At 49.8% G+C, this 26,181-nt stretch overlaps 1 protein-coding gene across 2 annotated transcripts in view; it reads left to right on the plus strand.

Moving 5' to 3' along the window:
* Positions 1-26,181, plus strand: part of HSPA12A (heat shock protein family A (Hsp70) member 12A) — a 184,022-nt gene that overhangs the window by 109,896 nt on the left and 47,945 nt on the right. Inside the window, exon 1 of one of the 2 annotated variants that reach the window (XM_033181584.1) lies at positions 63-278. The exons of the other annotated variant lie outside the window; for it this stretch is intronic. Within the exon in view, the coding sequence (XP_033037475.1) occupies positions 239-278 (40 nt within the window). The 5' untranslated portion in view covers positions 63-238. Of the gene's footprint in view, positions 1-62; positions 279-26,181 lie in introns of those variants that run through there. 2 annotated transcript variants of the gene reach the window in all.

Genomic DNA, 26,181 nt, shown 5'->3' on the forward strand with positions numbered 1-26,181 from the left:
CCCTCCTCCCCCGACCTTTCTGGGCCGGCCGGCCAGAGCTCGGAGGGGAGGGGCGCGGGGCGGGCCGGGGCGGGGCCCGGGGAGGAGCCGTGGCTGCGGCGGCGGCCGCGTCAGAGCAGCGCTCCCGCTGCCCGGCGGCTCAGACACGGCCCGAGCGCCGCCGCGGACGCGGACAGAGACCCTCACGGGCACGGGCGCTGCGCCGGAGGCTCCCCTTGCGGGCCGGGGCTGCGCGACCATGGCGGACAAGGAGGCCGGCGGCAGCGACGGGCCCCGAGGTGAGCGCAGGCTGCGCGTCCTGCGGCCCCGGCTGGCGGGGCAGGGAGGGTGGAGGCGCGCTCGGCCCTGCGCCCCGCATCCCCTCGCGCGCCGTGGAAAAGTGGGGACGCCCGCGCTGCATCCAGTTCTGGCGGGCGGGGCCAGGGTCAGCAGCGGCGGGGCCGGGGGCCGGGGGACCGGAGGCGGCCCGCGGGTCACGTGTTCTGCGCCCCGCCAGGGTGCAGACTCCGCGGCGGGGACTGCAGCCCCCGCTGGGGCGCCTGGTTGGTCCCTGCCTCGGGTGGCGCCTCCTGCGGGGCCGGTCGCGCGTGCGGCTGAGGACCGCCCCGCGTGTGCAGCCCCCGGGCGATGGGCTGCGGAGACCCGCGCTGGGCGGGTAAAGGGCCGGCCGCCGGGTGGCCGGGTGACCCCAGCGGCTAATTTTCGTGACTCAGCGAGGCAGGAGTGGGAGCCTTGGGGAAATCGGAAATTTGGACCTGTTCCCTCGCCCTATCCCACCCCAGCCGGACGCTCGCGCCAGGAGTGGGGTCTGCAGCTGCGGCCGAAGGGCTTCTCACCCACCTCCCTGCCCATCCCCAGGGACTCACTAGGCTGGGGAGGGGTGAAGCGGCGGGGGTTCGATGGTCCCCTCCTTGCGGGGGGCAGGAGGAGGCACCCAGTGCGGAGGACAGACGCTCGCATTTTGCAGATGTGCTAGGGCCGCTTTTTTTGGGGAGCGTGATTAGGGCTCCGAAGGGTGGGGGAGCTGGAGAGGACGAGGAATGGGGTTGCGGGAAGAGGAGGAGCAGGTTTCCGAGCCCAGGGCTGTAAATCAAGGCTTCTCCTACGGAGGGCCCGACTGGCCAGGATTCCTGTCTTCCTGTGGGTCCCAAGTGGGGAAAGTTAGGCGCATGGAGGCGCCGCGCGTCCCTGACCTGCAGGGCCTCGGCGGGAGCGGCCGCCGGGGAGAGGAGCGCGGCCCAGGCAGCTTTCCCGGGAGCGACAGGCAAGCCGCCTGCGAGGATGAAATTAAAATGCCCGGACACAAGGGAGATTCAGCCACCAAACGAGCGCTCGAAAGCTGGAGAAACTGAGTCCAGTGGCAGCACAGCCACCATCTGCGCCGTGTTCCCTGTCTTGCTGTTGGGCCCGCGGCCCCCACCCTCTGCTGCACTCCAAGCCGCACCTGCCCCCACCCCAGCCCATTGTTCCTGCGGATCAGGGAGGTGCCTCCCCGCGCGGCACTGCAGTGGTGGGGGAGTGCAGGATGGGGGGTGGAGGATCCTGACAGGGCTCACTCCAGGGAGAGGCATCGGAGAGCCCAGGTCCCCAAACATACACCCAGTCTGCCCCCGCCTGTACTCTTCCTCAGCTGGCGAACACAGGCAATGGACTGGCAGCTGTCTTTGTCTAAATGTCACTCAGCAACTGGATTGACTCTTTTTTTTTTCTACTTTTTTCTTTTAAGTCAGAAAATAAAATTTTTTTTTAGGACGATAAGTAGGGGCGTTGAATTGCTAACGCCTGAGAATTAGTGAGCCAGTTTCTTGCTCTCATGCTGGGATAGAGTGGGCGATGATATCAAATGCAAGGTTGGGCATAGGATTTGTCAAATCAGAAGTGGGCAGGAATGTGTACCCACTCCCCACACCCTTCCCAACACTGTTTTGTCTTGTAAATCAAATGCAGCACCCCTATCCTACCACACACACACACACAGTGCTGGGAGAAATCCCGTCCAGGATGGGGGCACCCATACCTGGTGTGCTGGGCCACCTGCCACCGCTCCTCTGGGTCTGTTCTGAAATAATTGTTTCTTCATTTCCAGTCATCTCCAGTTCAAGGTGGCCAGTGAGAATTCAAGGTGTATGGACTTAGGACAGAGACCGACCTGATGAGCGGGCTGTCCCTGACAGCTCATTGTGCCTCTGGGCACCTCTCCCTTTCTCTGTAAAATGGAGGATGTGAATAGTATTGCATAGGAGCAGAGTTGGCTTGCCCCCCACCCCCACACCTATTTCTAAGGTTTCCTCATTGCTGGGAAAAGAGCATGCATTATTTTATTGTTTTAAAGCTTCACAAGAAACCTGTTACCAGCATTCTCCCCTTCCAGGGTGGGAAATCTGAATACAGTTTAAGTGACCTATCCAAGGTCATACATCTGGGAAGTGTTGATTGGGACCCAGGCCAACTGATTCCAGGGCACCAACCTGTGCATACAGCCCTTATGCACGTGCGCAGTGGTTACCACTCTATTAAGGACATAAAAATGGTTGTGCTTCCTGGGAAGGATTTCCAGAATGCTTTTGGTGCAAAAGAATGGGTGCCACAGATATCATACTGTTGGGATTTGTGAGCAATGGGAGTCCTGGGTTGGGAAGGGGTTTGGTGGTGGGTAGGTGGTGTTGGGGGATGGTGTCAGAAAGGCTGGCCATGAAATCGTCTCCAACAAGTGCAGTTGGGGTGGGGTGGGGAGTGGGCAGAGGTGTGTGCCAATGAAACAAGAATGGCAAAATGTGGTAGTTGGGTGATGGGGGGTGGCGGCTCGTTACTATTCTTCTTACTTTGTGTGTGTTTGCAAATTTTCTTAATAAGATGCTTAAATTACTTAATTTACAAAATCTGAAGGGCCACACTTGAGGGTCTGGGTGTTGGACAGCAAAATTTGAGATGACCTTATATCCTGCCCCCTCCCGGTTGACCTGAGTGAGTTGACACATGGAGCCCTATAATGGTGAGATGAACTGGGAGTGGACAGAGTGGTTCAGATAGGGATAGCTCCTATGGTGACCAAGTCAGGGCTAGGCCTGGGGAGTGGAAACCAAGTCATTTTTTCCAGGGCAGGGGCTTGAGGAGAGGAATGGTGGGCAGGCAGTTTTGCCTGGGTTGAGGGTATCTCTCGAGGCCTGACATTGGGCTTTGGAGATGCCATCCTGGAGGTTCATCTTAATAAAAATAAACATTTTAAACATTGACATTTATTGAGGACTTAGTGTATGCTGAAACCTGGGAATATTGAGTTATATCATTTAGCCCTGACCCATATTTATTGTTGAATGAATGACTGTGAGGGGCGCCCTGTTATCTCCATTTCACAGAGGAAAAAGCTGACAGTCCTAGCAGCGCACAACTGGAAGTGGGCAGAGTAAAGGTAAGGACCTAGGCCATGGGATGCAGGCCCCAGGTGATCAAGCTGAACAGCCTCTCCTGGCATGTGCCTGGCATGTCATAGGCCCTCAGCAACTTGCGTTGAGTAGGCCTGCAGCTAATAGAGAGTGGTTGCCCTGCTTCCTATAGCCACCAAGTTGTAGATGGCAGTGACAGGGCGCTGGTTTATAGCCCCCAAAGGAATAAAGCAAAGGTCAAGGTGATGCTGTGGGCATTGCCAGTTAGGGTTCTGGCCATGGGATCCACTTCCCTGTCAACACCTGCTGCAGTGTCTGTGTCTGCAGCCTTGGTGGTCCCCACATGCCCTCTGTGTGTGTCCCCACACAGTGTCTTATGTTTCCCAGAGCCCTGTGATCGCCTTTGGCCCTCAACACATGCAGTTCTCCCTGCTTGGGATATCATCTCTTTGTTTAGCAAACTCCTACTCATCCTTCAAAACTTAGTTAAGGTATCACCTCTCAGGAAGCCTTCCTGGGCTCATCCATCGGGATGAGATCTGTCTGTGTGGTCCCAAAGCCTTTGGTGCTTAATGGTTGGTAATTCCAACTAGTGTTTGTTGAGCCCTTACGATGTACCAGCCTTATATGCCTGTATCTCATTGACTCCTCCAGCAACCCTATGAGGCTGGTATTATTATTACCCCATTTTGCTGATAAGGCAATTAGGGGCTTTGAGAAACTTACTAACTTGCCCAACCAGTGAATGCTGGAGTTGGGATGTGAGTCAGCCATGGAGCCTAAAACCTTGTACTGTTTCTCTCAATTCCCTTTCTCCCGAGAAAGGCATGGACTATGTCTTTGATTTCCATATTTTTACTAAGGACACTAGTAGGTGTTCAATAAATGTCTTACTTTTTGTTGAGTACCAGTCAGCAAGACATGAGGGAACACAGCAGAGGGCAATGGCGTCTACATCTTGCCCATTCTGCAGTAGCGCTCCTGGTAATGTGGATGCTCAGGAGTGGGCCAAGCTGGAGGGGAGTCAGGCAGGGCTTGGACAATCTCAGAAGAGAAGCTGCTTTGATTCCAATAAGGCCTGGAGTGACGACTCAATCTTGTGGGGGCGAAATGCTCTCTTCTCATATAAATAGGCCTCTTTGGTAAGGGAGAAAGCATCTTTATTACTGCTGTGCATAATTAGAACAGCAGGGAGGAAGCAGGGGCTTTTAATGAACGAGCAGCATGTGGCAGGGAATGAGTGAGCGCCTGCCACTGCGGGCACCCCCGGGCCCGGGCATCCCCAAGAGAGAGCAGGGCTAGCGAGGAGACACCAAGGAAGTGCAGGCAGTGCTCAGAATTGAAACCCGCCCCACTGAAGCGGGCCCTGCCCGCAGGATCCTTGCTGCGTTCCTGTTATTGCAAATGACTCCCAGGCTGCAGCTCTGCAGATGCTGCTCTGAGCTCTGCCAGGACCACCCCTCTTCTTCCAGCCTTGACTGTGACCTGGCAGCCGCAGATGTCCTGTGGGGCTGGCAGCTGCTCCATGGCACTCCTTCTGGGCAATCCTGATCTGCAGAGTTTGTGCCTTGATTTTAGTCCCCTTATTTTTAGGGTGGCCATATGTCCTGGATTGCTGAAATAGTTCTAGTTTATGCCTCTTGTCCTAGTGAAATTAGTAATAGTGTTATCTTTCACCTTCTAAGTATCTCAGTTTGGAAGGTGAATTATGTGGTTGTGCTCCTTATCTTTGTCTTCTCAGCCATCTGGGCCTCAAGAGGGACGAGGGAGGCAGTAGGGTGTGCAGTTAAACCTGGGCTTTGGTCTCAGATGCTTGTAACATCTGGGTTTAACATTGCTGCATCTGTTTCTTCTGCTGTAGACAAGGACGATTAATAATCCCTGCTCCACTGGGGTGCTGGGAGAATGAAATGAGAGAGTATTTGTAAAGAGCTTAGGTATGAGCCTGGTATATAGAGGGCTGTCAGTAACTTCCAGTCATTTTATTATCATTGTTAGGTTAATTTGGGAAGTGTAGCAGTTAAATGTGAGATCTGGGGCCAGACTGCCTGGGTTCAAATCTGTGCTGTGTCATTGACCTGCTCTGTGACCCTGGCAAGTTACTTAACTCCATAAAGGCTCAGTTTTTCTCATCTGTAAAGGATGGATTATAACAGTCTCTTCTTCATATGGTCTTTATGAGGATTAAATGAGTTTTTACATGAAAAGCACTTCGAGTAGAGCCGGGCATGAAGTAGACATTGAATTAATATGAACAATTATTATTGGCTGTTATTGTTATTGTGAATAACTGTCCAAGTTACATTCTTGTAGGCAGAAGGAATTATCCAGTACATTTGTTTCCTATTGCTGTTGTAAAACTTACCACAAATTTAATGGCTGAAAACCATACAAATTTATTATCTTACATTTCTGGAAGTCAGGAATAAGTCCAAAATGGGTCTCCCTGGGCTAAAACTAAGGTATTGGCAGAACTGTATTCCTTCTGGAGACTCTAGGGAAGAATTCATTTCACTGCCTTTTCAAACTTCTCAAAGTGACCTCCATTCCTTGGCTCGTGGTCCCTTCCTCCATCTTCCAAGCCCATCACTCCAACCCCTGCTTCCATTGCCACATCCCTTCACTGACTCTGCCCATCCTCCTCCTATTCCCTTACGAAGGACCCTTGTATGAGGACCTCTAATAAGGCCTACTTGCATAATTGTTTCACCATCTGAAGATCCTTAATTTAATCACATCTGCAGACTCCCTTTTCCCATGGGAGATAACATGTTCATCGGTTCCAGGGGGCTATTATCTAGCCTCTCATAGCCAGAAAGATTGGAGTCTTGCCTAGGTTTGGGGGTGTTAGAGAGTCTTCTGTCGCCCTCAGGGGCTGTCTGAAGTTTGGAAATGTTTCCTCCTCTGTGTCATACATTACGTCAGGTTCCTCGTGCACCTGCTGCATGTTGCCCTCCCTGGAGTTTGGATTATGGATCAACCCTTGACATCTATTCAACCTCAGTAGGGTCCTTGGAGACACCGTTACTTTCAGGGCTGGTTTAGCACCTTCTGAGGGGCCCATGTCTCATTGAGAGCTGAAGAAAAAGGTTTCTTGCCTCCCAAGCAGGGAAAACAATCAATGCATTAAACAAATTATTGAAATGTCTATAAAATGTTACATTATATTTGCTTTTTCTATGTAACAAACCACCCCAAAGTTTAATGGGTTAAAACAATAGTCTTTTTTTAAAATTTTATTTTAATTTATTTTAAAATTCTTCCTCTGTGACCCAGGCAGGAGAGCAGTGGCGTGATCTTGGTTCGTGTAACCTCTGCTTCCTGGGCTGAAACGATACTCCCACTTCAGCTTTGTGGGTAGCTGGGACTAAAGGCGCACACCTCCATGCCTGGGTTTTTTTTTTTTTTTTTTTTTTCTTTTTTTTAATAGGGACAAGGTCTCACTATGTTGCCCAGGCTGGTCTCAAACTCCTGAGCTCAAGCAGCCCTCCTGCCTCACTTCCCAAAGTGCTGAGATTACAGGCATGAGCCACTGTGCCTGGCAACAATAGTCATTTTATGTGCTTATGATTCTCTGGGCAGGTCTCTGTTGGATGGTTGTTTTGCTGGTCTTCCCTGTGGTCACTCATGTGACTGCAACACTCTAATGGCTCAACTAGTCTGGGTAGTCCAAGATGACCTCACTCACAGGTCTGGGGGTTGGTGCTGGCTGTCGGCTGGGCTTCATTCTCCACATGGTCTTTTATCCTCCAAGAGGCAAGTTCAGGCTTCTTTATGTGGTGGCACCAGGGCAGCAAGAGGATGAGAGGGGAAGCTGCAAGGCCTTTTGAGGCCTTCCTGGAAAGTCCTATAAAATAAAAAACTTCTGCTGTATCCTGGTGGTCACAGCAAGTCTTGAAGCCAGCTCAGATAGAAGGGATGCAGAAATTGCCTCCACCTCTTAGTGAGAGGACCTGCAAATAATGTGTGGCTATTTTTAATCTAACACAGTTGGCTTGGCAAAAATGTTAAAACTACAAACTTTGGAAATCTATATTATGCTTTAAAACAACTTGTAGGTTAGATCTCACTTTTTAAGACTTTCTGCAAGTGCCCAATGATTGTCTGACACTTACCATTATTTGTTTGTTGTGCTAGAACATGTGTTTCTGTAAGTGATAAATGAAGAATGATGTTGATATTCAGAAAAGTTGTGTTGGCACATTCTCAATTTTTCCCAGTATGTTTGCACTTTGATAGATCAGGATGCACTTTTTTCTTTTAATTCTTTTATTTTATTTTATTTTTTAATTTTGAGATGGAATATTGCTCTGTCGCCCAGGATGGAGTGCAGTGACTCGATCTCGGCTCACTGCAAGCTCCGCCTCCTGGGTGTACGCCATTCTCCTGCCTCAGCCTCCTGAGTAGCTGGGACTATAGGTTCCCGCCACCACACCTGGCTAATTTTTTGTATTTTTAGTAGAGACGGAATTTCACCGTGTTAGCCAGGATAGTCTCGATCTCCTGACCTCGTGATCCACCCACCTCGGCCTCCCAAAGTGCTGGGATTACAGGCGTGAGTCACCATGCCCGGCCCAGGATGCACTTTTTTCATGATTAAAGGCTAATATATGAAAAAAGCAAAAGCAAAAAAAAAAAAAAAAAAAAAGCTGAAAATCTGTAGATGCAACTTCCTTTAGTGTAAGTCAGGGCTGTTTTAGTATTGTTCCATGCCCTGAAGCTCTGTGGGCAGCTGAGGGGGCAGATGAAGGAGCTGTGAAGATGTCCCTATAACAAAATGATGGGTGTGGGTGTGTGGGTGACACCCTGGATGGGTTTTGCTTTTTTTTTTTTTTTTTAGACAGAGTCTCGCTTTATTGCCCAGGCTGGAGTGTAGTGGCATGATCTCGGCTCACTGCAGCCTCTACCACCTCGGTTCAAGCAATTCTTGTGCCTCAGCTTCCCAAGTAGCTGGGACTACAGGTGTGTGCCATCATGCCCGGATAATTTTTGTATTTTTAGTAGAGACAGGGTTTCACCATGTTGGCCAGGCTGGTCTCGAACTCCTGACTTCAAGTGATCCGCCTGTCTTGGTTTCCCAAAGTGCTGGGATTATAGGTGTGAACCACTGTGTCCTGCTGGGTTTTGCATTTTGATGAGAATGGCCCCCTAAGAAGTGAGTGTCCCGTTATTGTTTTTGGAAAGGTTCTGGTAGCAAGGTTCCACGGGTGTGGAGTGATGTACACTGACCTTGTTTTCCTCATGAATCCTGTTATTTTTAGTGTATGGTTTTGTAGAATGTGAAGATTTGTAGGAAAATATGCTCCCTTATAGCAGAAATGCTTGAACAGCTGCTCCTTGACTTACAATAGGGTTACGTCCCTGTTAACCTATAAAAACGTTGAAAATATCCTAAGTTGAATCATCCTAAGTTGAGGACTGTCTGTATTTATATTTGATGTGGGATGAGTGTTCGTTTAAAAAATATTTGCTCTGATATGGGGTGGAGCCTCAAATAAAGCCAATAGGAAGAGCCCATAGTCACTTCCTATTCAGTCATTTGAACTTTGAGACTGCTTTGCTTCCCAGATGTTTGCATACTTTTTGGGTAGTTTTGTCAGTTATGTTCAGAATTTTAATGTCAGAAAACAGAGACTCCAGAAATAAGTTCTGTAGGATGGAGCTCCTGTTTCACCGACCCGCTTGGCACCCAAGATCTCAGAGGGAAGTGGATTATGCCAGTGCCCTTTGCTTCCTATAAACTGACAATTAAATGATGTCCCTTGGGGCTTCCTATATTTTGTAAATCAGACCTCGTGGTCTTACTGGTTTCTCTGTGACAAGGAACAGTGTTTCCTGTACCCAGGCAGCTGGTTCTGTTTGGGACAGGGAAGCTGTAGGTATTTGGGCTCAGCCTGCTGCCTCTGAGGCCTTAGGCTGGCCTCTCTTTGCTTGTCTCCCAGGTTTCCTTGGGCTGAAGGCTAAATTCCTCTGGCCACTTCCTTCCTTTTCTTTCCTTTTGTCATTGTCCCTTAGTGGCCATCTCCGCTGGCTGGGATAAGAAACTGTTTACAGCACAACCATCAGGCAGGAGTCTGTTCCCAAAGGAGAGATGAAAGTTTCAGAAAACAACTGCTTGTAGTCAGTCCACGTGGCTACTGGTCCCATTTGAAGGGATGATGGTCATCGGTTCGGGTGGTGGTTTCCCTGGGCCAGCAGTTAGAAAACAGAGCTCATGGATACATCCACAGCTAAATGGGACCAGGTTGTCTAATGTCTGGGCTGGGCTCTGGGCCCACTCTCTCATTTTACAGATGGGGAAACTGAGGTCAAGGAGGGGAAGAGACTGCCCCAGGACACTTGGCAAAGCCAGGATCAGAATCCAGGTCTGCCGACTCCCTCTGCACACTTTCCAGCTGAACTCCGCAATGGCTGCAGAATCCTCCAGCAGTCCCTCCAGCCACTCCCAGTCACTCAGAGAAGGCACAAGGATCCAAACCTCTTTGCCATTAACAAATTCATGACTTGTCCCTCCCAGCAGGAGTTACATTTTTAAAAAGTATTTGAAGAATGCTTAATTCAAAGGAATGCAGTGCCAAGTCAAATTGCTGTGAATAAAACACTCTGCAATGGTGGAACCGCAGGCCCAGCTTTTTTTTTCTAGTTTCTTGTGTATTCCCTCACTTGACAGGGGTGGTTGCCCATCTTTTTGTGCCTTGGCTCTTGGCAGAATGTCTCTTTTGAAAGATTTTAATTGGGGATTTTGCTTGCAGGTAAGTAAACCTTCTCTGGCTAGAGGAAGCCAAAAAGGTACCTTTACAGTGAGGGTCCAGGGATGGTTCCTGGATCTTGAACCTGCTGCCAGGTCTAGGAGGGAAAAGTGTTGGGAACATGATACTTTCCTTCTGTCTCTTTCTTTTTTTATTTTTCTTTTCTTTTATTTTATTTTGAGATGGAGTCTCGCTCTGTCACCCAGGCTGGAGTGCAGTGGGGCGATCTTGGCCCACTGCTGCAGCCCTTGCTTCCCAGGATCGAATGATTCTCCTGTCTCAGCCTCTGGAGTAGCTGCAATTACAGGCATGCACCACCACAGCCAGCTAATTTTGCGTTTTTAGTAGAGATGGGGTTTCACCACGTTGGGCAGGCTGGTCTCAAACTCCTGACCTCAAATGATCTGCCTACTTTGGCCTCCCAAAGTGCTGGGATTACAGGCATAAGCCACCACCCCTGGCCCTGTCTCTTACTTCTGCTTTACTCTGCATGTCACCCACCCCTCCTCTCTGCAGGACCACTTTAGGTGCTTCCCATCTTTAGGGCAAATGTGGCCCCCTACAATGACCCCCCATGTTGAAATGAGAAGTTCTGGTACACAAGAAGTCTGATGTCTATCTGTTTTTCTTTCTTTTCCAAGTCCAGATTCCCAGAGGAGGCCCCAAGTTTCAGGCATGATCAGGACTTGACCCAGAAACAGCCAGCCCTGGCCAGAAGAAGGGTTACCTTGCTGAGAGAGGGGAGTTAGCGGGGCACAACCTCTGGTGGTCAGAGTAATTGTCTCCCACAAATAGTTAACAGTGCAGGTATCTGGAGTAAGCCCTGTGCAGTAAAGAATGTCTAGATTCCGGCTGTACATGCATGGAGAAAAAAGAGACTACCTGTTAGAAATTTTGCTCTTTTGTTCTTTCTTGGAGAAAATTACTTTCTCCTGTGTAAGTGTTTCATGCTGCATGGGGTAACTGACCACTGGGTCCCTCGCATGAGAATAATACCCAGACCCTTGGCGTGTTCTTCTGGTGTGTGATGGGCTGTAGTCAGTCCACATGGCCACTGGACCCATTTGAAGGGACCACGGTCATCAGGTCTGGTGGTGGTTTCCCTGAGGCTGGCAGTTAGAGAGCAGCAGAAGGGATGCATCATTCATCCGAGTCATTTGCTTCATTTTCCCCTCCTAGACCTGACAGCTGGTTTAAGTTCTGGGCACCATCCCTGGATCCTCACTGTAAAGGTACCTTTTTGGCTTCCTCTAGCCAGAGAAGGTTTACTTACCTGCAAGCAAAATACCTTTTAAAACAGGCATTCTGCCAAGAGCCAAGGCCCAGAAAGATGGGCAACCAGCATGGTCAGGGGCCAGTTCTGCCTAAGCACAAGGACCAACTCCAGGGCCCTCCAGGGGAGGCCAAGTGGCCAGCTGTGGAGGATGTACCATTGGCTGAGTCCACAAGGGCCTACGCAGCAGGACCCTGGAACAGACCATGGGAACAGGCTGCTCAGAGAAGCTGGCCCACACCTGGGAGCACACTGATTCCTCCCTGCCCCAGCTCCTTAACTTCTCCCCCAGGAAACGTTGGGAGGGTGGGAGCCATGTTTGACCTGGCCTGGGAAAGCCAGGAGGGCCCAGTTGCTTCATAGCCGGGTTCCTGGGCTGTACAAAGGCCCTTGAAAGGCCCTCGTCCCACAGCCTCAGTCTGTCTGTGTCAGACCAGCAATGGCGAGATGCTTTCGAAGATATTTTTGACTGTCCATCCTTTAGCGTCAGCCTCTGGTAGTCTTGGCCAGCAAAGCTGCTAGAACAGGTTGGGGGTGGGTACAGCTGGGGAAGGAAGTCACCCAGAGCCAGGCAGTCCCTGAGAAGAGAGCCCAGCAGATGGAATGGGGTGTGAGGGACCCCAAGCCTCCTTTGTGGGCAGTAGGACCGAGTGGGCTTTGGAATAAGACAATACTTGGTTCAAATCCTGGTGCCACCTCTTACCAGCCGAGTGGCCTCAGCCAAGTCATATAGCCTCTCTGGGCCTCAGTTAAGTATAAAATAGCACTCAACACCCCACCCCTGGGAGCTAGTGTTGGATGGGCACTTGGTGGAGTGAAACGGGCTTAGCTCAGTTTGAAAGTCCTGGTTTGGGTCCTGGCTCCCACACCTGGCCTTGACCTCACCAAGGTATTCAACCTCTCTGGATCCCCGTGACCTTATCTCAAAAGTATGGGTCAGGCCGGGTGCGGTGGCTCATACCTGTAATCCCAGCACTTTGGGAGGCCAAGGCACGTGGATCACCTGAGGTCGGGAGTTCGAGACCAGCCTGACCAACATGGAGAAACCCCATCTCTACTAAAAATACGAAATTAGCTGGGCATGGTGACACATGCCTATAATCCCAGCTACTCGGGAGGCTGAGGCAGGAGAATCACTTGAACCCAGGAGGCAGAGGTTGCAGTGAGCCGAGATTGCGCCACTGCACGCCAGCCTGGGCAACAAGAGTGAAACTCCATCTCAAAAAAAAAAAGAACAGTACGGGTCACAGCACTTCACAGGTTGGGTCTGAGAATTAGATAAGGTCACATATATAAAGAATTTGTCCTCTACACAAAATGTGTGCAATGTTAGGTATCATCTTTATTATTATTATTACTATTATTATTATTATTATTTTGAGATGGAGTCCCGCTCTGTCGCCCAGGCTGGAGTGCAGTGGCACCATCTCAACTCACTGCAGCCTCTACCTCCAGGGTTCAAGCTATTCTCCTGCCTCACCCTCTCAAGTAGCTGGGATTATAGGTGCCCACTACCATGCCTGGCTAATTTTTTATTTTTAATAGAGATGAGGTTTCACCATGTTGGCCAGACAGGTCTCAAACTCCTGGCCTCAAGCGATCTACCTGCTTCAGCCTCCCAAAGTGCTGGGATTACAGGCGTGAGCCACTATGCCTGGCCATCTTTATTATTTAAAACACCCGCAGGGCACACACGAGGTACTCAGAAAGGTCAATACTGGGGAGTGGAGCTGGCTAAGTAGGTGGGGTTCCTTGCTGGGAGATTTTGATAAAGTTTAGTCTGTTGAGGTCTAAGTTACTTAAGGTAAGACTCACATTTTTTGGGTGTACAGTTCCAAGAGTTTTGACAAATGTAGATACAGTTGACCCTTGAACAACATGGCCTGGAATTGCACAGGTCCATTTATTCATTTTTTGGAGATTTGTGACAATTTACTGCATAGCCTAGAAATATGAAAAAATCGAGAATTTAGGTATTTCATGAATGCATAAAATAATGTGTCAATTGACGTTTATGTTATCATTAAGGCTTCCGGTCAACAATAGGCTATTTGTAGTTAAGTTTTGGGAAGTCAAAAGTTATGTGTGGACTTTTAACTGTGCAGGGGGTGGGTGCCTCTAACCCTCATGTTGTTCAAAGATCAACTGTAGTCATGTAACCACCATGTCAGTGCAGAGTATTTCCAACTTGGGAGGATTTTGTCATTCAGGATCCTCTGGTTTGCAGAGGGTCCCACCTCCGATGGTGGGGGATCTCAAGGCCTGGACCATGCCCCATAGGGAGGGACTTTCAGGGTCCACCCAATGACAGTATCCCAGCCTGTATCCTGGGGCTGTTACCAGCCAGGGATTGGGGGTGGGTTCCTGTGACCTTCCCAGCGTGCTCCTCATTGACTCTGGAGAAGGGAGAGATGGAGCCTGCAGGGTGCCCTTTGTCAGTCCTTGGGCGGGGCAATGCTGCCAGACAGAGGCTGAGAACCCACTAGAAATGAGAGCTGAGATGCAACCCATGTTTGTGTAAGGTACCCAGAGTGCCAGGACTAGTGAGGTTTGGCCTAAAATGAGGGTCCCATGTCTCGCCTTGCCATAGGCTACCTGCAGGGGTGTGTGAGGGCCCTTGCCCTGGGAGGCTCATTGTCTGGCACATAAGAAGCATTAAGATGGGCCCCTGGAGGGGGTGGTTTGAGGACTCTGGAAGGCTCCCCACACCTCCCCCTGGTCACAGAGCCTGGAGTTCCACCATCAGGGAATCTTTTACTCATGCAGACTTGATTTGGTGCCACATTCCTTTGGGTTAAACATTATTTCTTCAGTGTCCTCTTTTAAAAGAAAACCCTTAGATAAGCAATGGCACGTAGACTTGAATTGTGTCTACATCTCTGACCAATAGGGAAGAAACTATCTAGAGAGCTGTGTTATAGAGAGCTGTGTTAAGGAGGATTCTGAGGTCACCTCTGGCTCAGTTTGAAAGAATGCAATAATCAGTGCTGTGTTTCCCAAATGCCCCACTTTGGGCTAGTTCATGATGACTTCTGATGCTTGAAGCCTGCATTCGTCACTGAGGAAATTACCCAGGTGACTGTGTACTAGGTTTGCACGAAGCTAAATTTTTCCATCTGAAAAAGAATTTCTGACATTATGTCCTTGTGGTAGCTTATTGAATTAATAACCTACAATAAATCATGTCTCCAGGTACAGATGCTCCTTGACTTACGATGGAGTTACATCCTGATAAACCCATTGTAAGTTAAGGATACCATTAAGTGGAAAATGCGTTTAATCCACGTAACCTACTGACCATCATAGCCTAGCCTACCTTAAATATGCTCAGAACACTTACAAGTCTGGGTGTAGTGGCTCACACCTGTAATCCCAGCACTTTGGGAGGCCCATGTAGGTGGGTCACAAGGTTAGGAGTTTGAGACCAGCCTGGCCAACATGGTGAAATCCTGTTTCTACTAAAAATACAAAAATTGGCCAGGCGCAGTGGCTCACGCCTGTAATCCCAGCACTTTGGGAGGCCGAGGCGGGCAGATCATGAGGTCAAGAGCTTGAGACCAGCTTGGCCAACATGGTGAAACCCCATCTCTACTAAAAATAGAAAAATTAGCTGGGTACAGTGGCAACAGAGTGAGACTCCATCTCAAAAAAAAAAAAAAAAAAATCAGGCATGGTGGTGTGCACCTGTAATCCCAGCTACTCAGGAGGCTAAGGTGGGAGAATCATTTAAACCCAGGAGGCCAAGGTTGCAGCGAGCCAAGACTGCAGCATTGCACTCCAGCCTGGGTGACATAGCAAGACTCTTTCCCAAAAAAAAACAAAAAAACTCCACTTACATTAGCCTACACTTGGACAAAATCATCTAACACAAAGCCTATTTTATAATAAAGTATCTCGTAATTTATTGAATACTGTACTGAAAGTGAAAAACAAAATAGTTTTTTGCTCCTCAAAGTATGGTTTCTACTAAATGTGTATCGCCTCTGCACCATCATGAAGTTAAGTAATCGTAAGTGAAATCATCATCAGTTGGGGCGCCTGTACTCACATCCTTGTGTCATCTCCTCCTACCTGGACTCAGGGCGCAGCAATGTGATTTGTTTTGGCCGATAGGACCTTGGCAAACAGGAAGCCAGCAGAGGCTTGAAAATGCCTGTCAGTGTGTTAGAGCTTGCTCACTTGTCCTTTACTATTTAGGAAGTCTAGGTTGTCCTGCTGGAGAGGCCACCTAGAGGGGAACTGAGGCCCCTGACCGACAGCCTAGGTGAACGTGGAGATGAGTGAGCCTGTCTTGGCCCATCTAGTGCCAGTTGACCTTGAGATAACTTTAGCTGCATGAGTTGACCCCAGGTGAGAAAAGCCCAAATTGTGGAATTCTGTGCAAATTGTTGTTATTTTAACCCACTAAATTTTGGAGTTAAAAATATTTTGGATTACAATAGGTAACTGATATAGTCCTAATTTTCTTTCTTTTATGAATTGAATGTAGTAGCAGATGATAGGTTTAATAAAAGTTTTAATGTCTGTTCTTGGCAAAATCAAAATGGGATAACGCTTTGTTAGATCCACAGTTTTTTGACGGGGGCAGATTTTACTTCTTAGAAAACATAAGTGTCTTGGAACCACTGAATTGTAGAGATCTGAGGGAGGTGTTGCTGTGCAGTCTGGGGTCTTCATCCGTCATCGGCATGTTAGTTAGTGTGACTTAGATTGTCAGAGTGAGAAATAGTTAAGGTTGGAGGGTGGAGGTGTGGGAGCTCTCGGTGTTCTGTGAGCCAACTTCATTTTCCAGATGAAGAAACAGAAACCTAGAAAGTGACAGTGAGCCCGAGAGCACACCTGGTGGCAGTAGGGCCATGCCGTTCATCGGAGCAAGCCAAGACTGGCTGGATGGGATATTGGGGATGGGCTGGGGCTAAAGATAGGAACATTGAGGGGCAGCCCCCAACTTGGGCCTGGTGGTTTGACAGGCACCCCTAGAATGACATATGGGAAATTGGGGATGGTCTACCCAAGGACACCAACCCTTTGGGGAGCACTCACAAGGGGGGTAGTAGGTGGTGATATCAGAGACCCAGCAAGGACCTTTTACTGCTGGGGCTGGTGGGGTCCTGCCAGGCCTGTCTCAGGGGAGGCTGCTGGGAATGTGCATATATAACTCTGAATGTGTATGCATGCGTGGGGAGAGAGGTAGAGTGAGCAGCTGAGATGGAGGAGGGAGACAGAGACAGAGGAAGGAATAGGCTGAGAGATGTTAGAAGCTTCTGGTAGGTCTTCCTTTGGGGTTCTTGCAGTTTATTCAAACTTGAACCCACAAAGTCATGGCTGGTCATGGGCACAGATTCTGCCCCAACACCGCCCTCCTTGGGCCTTTGATAAATAGTCAGTGGTGAGATCACAAAGTACCACATGCTGGGGGACAGAGCCTGAAGCTCTTGGGAGGGAAGACCAGCCAGCAGGATGGGATTGGGTAGGGAACCATGGGAATGTCAGAATTCACTTTGTCCTACTTGGCCTGTTTTTTATATATATATATATATACCTTGTATGTTGAATGAGTATTCAGATAAAAAACTTGACTTCCTAACTGAGTTGCATTCTGAAAAGGGAGTCCTATTTCGGTAGAGGCAGAGTACAGCTGGGGTCTTTTTAAGATTTCCTCCCAAAAATATTAGAGTGTGGGCAGAGGGTGGGGGAAGGATGAGCCACTTTCTAATGAAATATTAGCCATGAGGCAGAAATCAACTGCAAAACATAAACACAGAAGCCAAAAATACAGTCACCCTGGCAGTGGGATATCCCTCTCACCCTGTGACTCGCTGGAAGTAGTTCTGGATTTTGTGTCCCAAGATAGTGCCCCCCTCTGCCAGCCCCACTCCTTCTCCCAGCAAAGCTCCTCGGTCCTTGCATCTCTCCCCAGTCCTATCTTCCTTGGAGAGAATTTGGTATCTTCCTTGGAGAGAATTAGTGAACCCTTTCTATCTGTGAATAAGCATACAATTCCCGGTGTCCCTCCCCTGCCCGCCTCCCCCTTCTCTCAGGGCCCCGAGCCTGTTGGGGGCCATGCAGTCCTCCCTTGCACACTGCCATGCCAGCTTCAGGCTTGTTTTCAAGTCTGTCGGCTGAACAACACTGGGACGCTGACCTGATGTTAACGATGGAAGCTCAGAGGTGGAGCTGGGTCCATGAGGGCCCAGCTTGAGGCCTGGGACCCTAGCAGAGTGCTCCCCACCCTACAGGGTGGCAGGACTTCTTTCTTAACACAGGCTGGCTCACTTCAGGCAGGGAACATTTGGGGAATTAAGTGTTGAAGCCAGAAGCAATTCCCATCAAGTGGAGCTCCTGGGCCCTGGAGGAGGCTGGCAGGATGGGGCAGTTTGAGAGCCCCTTCCAGGCGGACTCCCTGTGCTGTATTTTCTGTGTAAAGCAAAGTGGTATTGTGGGAACAGCTCTTGAGTTCGAGTCTCAGCTCTGCTATTCCTCACTGTGAGGCTTTGGGCAGCTCTCAAAACCTCCAGGGCTTCTGGTTCTTACCCTGGGGATCGGAGCTGAGAAAAAGAGCCTGCACCATGGTGTCGCTGGGAGATTTGCCAGGCAGAGAGTTGGCCTTCAGGGTCTGGGGGCCAGGTGGTCACTGGGAGCTGATAGAGGCTGGGGATCCTGATTGAGGAGACTGAGGAGCAGGCAAAGACCTGGGGCAGGACCAGTGCTATGGCTGGGAGCAGTTGGAGTCTCGGGCTTTGGGCTGCAGGGCACCCAGTGAGGCCGCAGGAAGGGATAGGAGAAAGCCAGCGTCACTTACTTGTCTCCTCTGCCCCACACTGTCCTGGGGAGGTTTGGGGTAAAACCTGAGACAACTTTGGTTCCCATGACAGAAGACTTGCGTGTTCACTATAGGAAATATTATCCAAAGCAAGAAAGGAGGAAACAGCCAGGACCCCACACCCAGAGGCAGCCCCTATTAACCCTTTGGTGGGGAGCCTTCCAGACTGGCCAGGCATATTGGGACAAAGCTCACAGGGGGGCTGTCACAAAATCCAGCACCATGGGGAAGGGTGTCTTCTCTTATAGATGAGGAGATGGAGACTCAAAAGATCGTGAATCTTGGTGAAAAACCCATAGCCCTTAAGTGCCCTGTCTTGGTCATTGCACATTCTACACATGCAACCATGTTTCACAGGCACCCATAAATAGGTACAAATATAATGTATCAGAAGCATTTAAAACAGTAAAAAAAAACTTTTAAAGTTTTAAAAAAAGATCCCATGGGGAGAGAGTGGTGGTGGCCTTCTGGTCTCTGAGCCCAAAGTGTGTGTTCTCTCTTCATCTCTGCCCTGGAAATATCTGTGACACTCCCTTATGGCCTTGCCTCCAGCCACAAGAAAGCCACTTTCAAGATCCAGTGGCTTCCTGACATCAAACAGCCAGGAAGCAAGATGGGCTGGGCCCTCCCCAGATGCAGGGCTCTGTACAAGGTGCAGAAGGGCTGCTTGAAAAGTAGCCCAAGCTGTGTCTTTCTGAAGTTCAGGCCAGTGCTGCCCGATATGCCTCTGTTGGGGCCACGCAGCCGTGGATGGCTCAGCAGAGTGCTGTCTAAGCCTGGGCACAGGTGACCCCCTGCGGTCAGGGGCCCTCAGGTGGGCATCGGGCAAGATGATAGATGGGCCTGGAAGCATAGCCCTTCTCTTTGGAGGTGGCTCGGTACTGGGAGCAGCTAGGATCTAAGGAATGGGTGGAGAGGCTGACTGCAGGAGCAGGGCTGCTGGTCCCACCTGAGGCTTAGTGGTCTTCAGGCTGGAGATTCAGTTTTACAACCTCAGCACGTGTGCGCAGTGGGTCTCAGGAATGAATGTCAGGGGAGGCCCCGTGCTTCCTGAGCACCTGACCTCACCCAGCTTGGTGCTAGAGTTTACTTACTGGTCACCCCTTGTCTCCACAGCAGCCCTGTGCGAGAGACAGTTGTTAGCCTGGTATGTACTTGTAGAAACTGAGGCCTGAGACAGAGTCCTGTCTGTGACAGAGCTGGTGAGGGCGGAACTGGGTGTGTCCCTAGAACCCAGCTAACTCGGAGTCCTCCATCCCATCCCCTGCCCCTGGAAGAGCAGCTTGGGGCTGTGCTTATTTGGAGGGCAGCATGAGGGTCAAATCCTCCCACGTGAAGGTCAGTGGGCCCCTCTCTCCCTACAGACAGTGCACAAGCCAGGCCTGAGGGATGGCAGATGGCTTCCCAGATGGCAGAGAGCACAGATGTACAGGGGGTTGTGTGAGGACAGGAATGATGGGGGGCAATGGTTAGGGGGTAATGGAGGAGTCGGATTGGTTAAAGAGTTGCATCTAATATGAAGGAGATAGAGAGCTACAGTAGGTGCTTGAGGCTGGGAGTGATGTGATGATGATGGTGGTTGTGATGTGATCCAGGGGGACAGCCTGGGGGCAGTGACACCAGCTGGGAGAGTATAAGACTCTCTGGGAAGCTCTTCACACCACTCTGCTTTTGCCTTCACTGTTCCTTCAGCTTGGTGTTTAATCCCCACCTTTTTCACTCAGCAAACTTGCCCTCCCGGGAGCCAGCCAAGCATCACCTTCCTGGAGCTACCTTCCCCCACCCCCTTCAGGGATGTCAGTCTGTCCTAACACCTCTGTGGCACTTACCATGGTGTCTTATGAAGAGTCCATGTGCAAAAGAGAATTTTACAGGGCTTTTAATTATAGTGTTTTTTAATATTTGATTTAATATTTAAATTGAAATCATCCCGCTATGTTTTGACTTGCGATCTCATAGTTAGATTCTCATGAATTAAATACTCGTGTGATGCATGTCCACAAGATAAGACTGATGACAGCTGGGTGGAGATGGGCAGAGGAGGGCTCAGGACAGGCACACCGGGTGTAGGGTGCAGGGGATGTTTCACATTGGCCCTGGTTGGTCCCACTGATGAACTTCCGGGTCATACCACCCGTCTTCCTGTTGCAGGGTCAGCTCCTGGAACTCTTCTCATTCATTAACCCAGAATGTCCTCACTGTGGTGTCCATGCCATTCAGGACCCTCCCAGACCAGGTCTGTGGAGAGAGTAAGAGGCAGGGAGACAAGGGTTGATTGGAGCCGTGGGCTCGCGTGGGTGTCCCTAGCACCAGCTCCCACTTCTCCAAGTCCAAGGCATTCCTGTGGTCACCTCCCAGCGGTCAGCACCTTGGGCACAGACATCCTGGGCTCTGTGGGGGAGGATTGTGAGCCTGCTGGAAGTCAGGCTAGTCACCCTGCACCTGACCCCTCTGGAGCATTCCTCTCTGCAGAGGAGATGGCCCCTGATTGATTGAGGTCCAGACGGAGCTGTTAAAGATAACAATGAAGTCAGAGAAGCTGCCCTTGCCTAATGAAGCAGGCAGGCCTGTGCCTGGGAGGGACAGGTCTGTGGGGCAGCAGTAATGAAAAGACAGAGACAGACCACCCTGGGTGCCCAGGACCTCCTCCCTTGCCTGAACTTGGGCAGTTGTCCATCTGTGCATGGTAATGAGGTATAAAGTCTCATTCCCTGGACCCAAGCACTGTGGAGACTGATGTGTCAGGGCTGGAACAAGGGGTCCTGGAAGGCCATGTGTCTTCTCTCATTCTTTTATAGCATGTACACACCAGCGTGTGTGAGCACCCATGGTGATGAGTGTGAATATTATGGCAGCTGGAGCCATCTGCATGGCCTCCCCAGGGCCCTAAACACAGCATGTACATTATTTCCTGGAGTGTATATGTTTCTGAGGCCTGCTGTCCCCATTGCAGCTTAGTAAAGGGTTTGGAGAGACTCATGTTTGCATTTCAGTGCTGGGGAGGGGAGGAATGGGGATTAGGATGAGTTTGTAGTTTGTTTGCTCTTACCCTGCTATAGTCACGCACACCCGGGTTTTCGTTTTGTTTTGTTTTTAGTGAGATTGACTTGTTTTAAGTTCAAATGCAAAAGCTCATCAAAATTTGATGGTCAGTATTTTGCCTTCTCTGGGCCAGGAGCTGGCTTGGTACAATATAAAAAAGGTGGGATAGAGGGGGCGCTCTGCTGGCCTCATCACAGCTGCTTGGCCTCAGGTGGGGTGCTCTGGGTGATCTCTGGGTCCTGTGCTCTGTGGAGGAGACTTGGGAGGTGCCTTTCTGTGACCTGTGGATTCCTTGGGAAAAGACTTTGAGCACATTCGGTCCCCAGGAGGAATTGTTCATTCAGTGTCTTGTGTGTTTGTCTCCCTTTACTGCTCTGAAGTTAGGGATTCAATTTCAACTCCTTTCAAGATTAGTTACACCATGGAATACTATGCAGCCATGAAAAAGGATGAGTTCATGTTCTTTGTAGGGACATGGATGCAGCTGGAAACCATCATTCTCAGCAAACTATCGCAGGAACAGAAAACCAAATACCGCATGTTCTCACTCATAGGTGGGAATTGAACAATGAGATCACTTGGACTCGGGAAGGGGAACATCACACACCGGGGCCTGTTGTGGGGAGGGGGGAGGGGGGAGGGATAGCATTAGGAGGTACACCTAATGTAAATGACGAGTTAATGGGTGCAGCACACCAACATGGCACATGTATACATATGTAACAAACCTGCACGTTGTGCACATGTACCCTATAACTTAAAGTATAATAAGTAAATTTAAAAAAAAAAAGATTAGTTACCCTTGAAATTTTGTCATGCATACTTAGCAAAGTCTAAAGTTAATCAGTAACTTAACCCAGTTTACTAATTCTTTTTGTACAAATGTAAGTCTGTCATTGAAGATTTTGTGCTTACAAAGTAAGAAGTAATTAGGGATTTTAGACTTCAAAGGTCTTAAAAAGTCTCTGGAAGGACTTTGTGTCCTCTCTTCTGACATGGAAGTCTTTGCTGTCTGTGCTGCAGCTGCCTGTTCTGAGCGGAACATTTAGCCTCTGGGGGTGTCCCTGCATCCTGGGAAGCGCCCATCGTGCCTCCTCTCCAGGCTGCAGTGGGTGGTCCTGGCTTGTCCTCCTCCAGAGCTCCTTGGAGCCCCTTTTAGTATTGGCCTTCTCTTTTCCTTTATTTCCTGGAAGGAGCATTTTCTTAGGCAGGTTCCTGCACACCTCCTCGCCCAGGACCTGGCTAGCTACAGCTGGCACGTGCAGATGGTCACACAGCAGAATGTTTTAATGCTGTACAGTTTGCCCTCCTGACAAAGGTGGGTCTGCAGAAGGCTAGTTACAACTGCAGGTTTTGAGACTTTCACTAGCATTTATTCTGGCATAGCTTGAAACAGCTGATCTGTCAGGGGAAGCACCAGCAAGTCAGCCTGCAGCACCCCAGCAGGATGGCACGTCCGGCCCTGGGGAGGAGTGGGGCCATTCTGCTCTGGCTGTCCAGCTTCCCAGCATTTAGGGGAAGAGTGAAACTGCAGCTGTCTGACTAGGGCGCTGCCCCGGCTCTGTGCCTGTGTTCTTACATTGCCAAAGAGCAGCGTGTCTATGAGAGGCCAGTGCCAGCCAGCTGTTGCCCCAGCCCCAGTTGGAGAGTCTGGAGTCTGCAGCTAGATTAACCACTGGATAGGTCCTGGGAGAAAGCTGTGGCCAACTCTACCAGGCACAGAGATTGGAGGAGAGAGGGGGCGGTGCCCAGAGTGGGTGGCCGTGGCTGAGTTCATTCCCAGTGAGGAGGCTGGGATCCTGAAGGCAAGGGAACAGGGGCAGTTCTCCTTACAAGGCTGATTCTAACAGCTCTTTGATTTGTTTTTAATTGAGTTATAATTCACATATAAAACTCACCACATAAAATTCACTGGTTTATAGTATTCACAAGATTGTGCAACTGTCACCACTATTAAATTCCCAAACATTCTTATCATCCTGGGAAGAAACTCCTACCCATTAGCCCTTACTCCCTAGGTCCACTCCCAGTAAAGCCCTTTACTTTTTCACTGCTCCTTGCTGCAAGTTGCCAGCAGTACAGACTTGAGCGGGAGTCACAGAGTCCAGGAACCTCAGGGCTGGGATGTGGTGGAGACAAGGAGCTCAGGCACTGGTGACAGGCACTTGCTGGCTGTGTGATTTGGAGAAGATGCTTAACATCTCTGTGTTGTGGTTTTCTCTGCTGTTTGTTTGTTTTGTTTGTTTTGAGATGGAGTCTCGCTCTGTCACCCAGGCTGGAGTGCAATGGCATGATCTTGGCTCACTGCAAGCTCTGCCTCCCGGGTTCATGTCATTCTCCCGCCTAAGCCTCCCGAGTAGCTCGGACTACAGGCAGCCGCCACCACGCCCGGCTAATTTTTTGTATTTTTAGTAGAGACGGGGTTTCACCATTCACAGGATGGTCTCGATCTCCTGACCTCGTGATCTGCCCGCCTCGGCCTCCCAAAGTGCTGGGATTACAGGTATGAGCCACCGCGCCCAGCCTTCTCTGCTGTTAAATGGGGCTAACAACTACCTGTTTCCCACCTCATTGGGTTGTTTAATGAGATAAAATGAGATGCTGTGTAAGTAATAATAGCTACACTTGTTAAGACCTTTGCCTGCATTATTCTTATTTAATTCTCATTAATCCTGGGAGGTATGAGTTATTATTATCCCTATCTAATACATAAGGAAAAGCAAGCACCAGAGAAGTTCAGTAACTTGTTCAAGATTGCACCCCTATGAAGAATCAGTGTTTAGCTGCAAAGCATGGAAAACCCAATCCTGTCTCGTTTATAGAAGAGGGAAATTATGACCAGAATGGGAAGTCCAGGGGCCCGGCAGGCTGATTTGGCAGCTCATGGACCCCCTCAAGGACGGAGGGAGGTTCCTTTGGTGGTGGCTGCATCTGTGTGCTGGTGGCAAGGTGGCAGTTGCAGGTGCAGCCTCACACCCCTGTGCGTCCACCCTCTTCTCGGGGTACTCACTTCCTCCCAGAAGCCCCAGGTCGACTTCCGCTCGTGTCCCATCAGTCAGGACTGTGGGTCACAAACCCCCTCCCACGTTTCTCATTGGCAGCGGGAGGAGGCTTGCCATGATTGGCTTAGATTACTTGGGATCCGCCCCATTATCAGGAGGGATCACACTCCAAATGTAAATATTGGCATTTAGTTAAGGAGTGGGAAATGGATTTTGAGTGGACACAGCAGTATCTTGACAGTATCTACCAAGACCAGCAGGGAGCTGAGCCGAGGTCTGAACCAGCCCTCTGAGGTCCACGCCACTGCACTCAGCACAGCTCCTCCGCCTCTACAACACCCGGGATGTAGCAAGTGTTCCGTGAATCTCATGTCGATTCATAAATTCTAGTTCTCACCCCACACCCCTGAGTTTTTCTGACCTTCTGTTCCTCTTCTAGAGCTCAGTTAAGTGGTTGCTTGGCCTCCGCTTGAGCTTTACTTGTGGGAAACTTAGTACCTTACCTAGCATTTTCTTCCCTGTTTTGACCATTAAGTGCCATGGCTACTTTTTGGGTGAATTAGAAAAAATCTGCTTTAGATGCAAAAATTCAAAAAAAAGGGGCCCGCTCTAGGCAGTGCAGCCCTTCATGGCTTGAAAAGATGCCTTTGTGGTAAGAAAATAGCAATACTTACCTCTGGGTAGGTGCAGCCTTGCTTGGGAGATGCCCCTCAAGGTTGGTGCCTTTGTGCAGTGCGCAAACTGCACAAGTGTTTTGGGATGTCTCTTCCATTAAGGAATGCTGCAGAGGGATTTTTAATGTGCTCAAGCCTCTGCCCTCCTGGGCACTGGCACAGAGTGGAAGGTTTGTGCCTGAGTTACCCAGGTTTGGAGGGCATGGTGGCTAAGGATTCTCCTTCCTGCCTGAAGATGGTGTATCTCCCTCTCATGAGAGGGTTTAGCTGAAGAAGGGTGAACCTTCACCTTCCTGACCCTTACCTCCTCTTCCCTCGCCCTTCCCCGGGGACAGGTGGTGAGTGTTTGGGAGGTGAAAGATTCTGCTCAGGGGGAAACCAATTGGCCTGGAATGGCCTGGGCCCTTTCTTTAGCCTCAGTCCAGGCAGCACTGGCTGTGCCATGGCCTCTGAAGACTGAACTGTCACAAGACTGTTCATGATAAAATTGGGGAAATCTAAACCCAGGGCTTCCAGAGGCCCGGGCAGGTGGAATCTTGTCCTTGAAGCTGGAGAGAGTCTTTACATTGACCCAGTGAGTTTTGGAATGGAGACTGGGCTTCCCTGTAGAATACAGGAAGGCTCAAGCTGTGGTCATATGGCCTCTCAAGTTCTTCTAGGTTATTCTGAAAGTTCCCTGGGGTGAGCAGACAGCTTGGGTGGGAAATTGGGGCCAGGGGTCTCCTTTACTCCTGGCAGCACCGGCCCTCATGTTTCCTATCACTGAGTTTTCCTGAAGGTTCCCTTTGCCAAGTTCCTGTCTGGTGGGAATTTTTAGCTTTGATTAACAAGCCCAGAGAAGCAAAATGTAAAGGAAATGTATTTGCTGACATTATGCAAAGGTGGAGGCTCTGCTTGTCTTGTTGTGTGAGCACATAGTCGTTTTTTCAGCAGCAGTTGGAACGATTTTATAATGATGATGGTGACTATAATAATAAACAAAATAACATCCATAATGTATTGGGTGCTTGCCATGAGTCAGGTTTTACAGATACAGATAGCTCACCCAGTGGCATGCGACTAGGACGTGGTCATGGTGGGATTTGAGCTCAGGCTTTCCTGACTTTGAACTAGTACCTCTAATGCCTCTCTTACCAACATGTGCCTCTTCTACCTGGATCTTCGGATTTGAGGGAGAATTACGGTTTTTGAAACAGAGCTCTGCAGACCAAAGAATATGCCACACAGTCTCATGA

Source organism: Trachypithecus francoisi, unplaced genomic scaffold (assembly GCF_009764315.1).
Source record: "Trachypithecus francoisi isolate TF-2019V2 unplaced genomic scaffold, Tfra_2.0 Contig01579, whole genome shotgun sequence".
NCBI classification, from domain to species: domain Eukaryota; kingdom Metazoa; phylum Chordata; class Mammalia; order Primates; family Cercopithecidae; genus Trachypithecus; species Trachypithecus francoisi.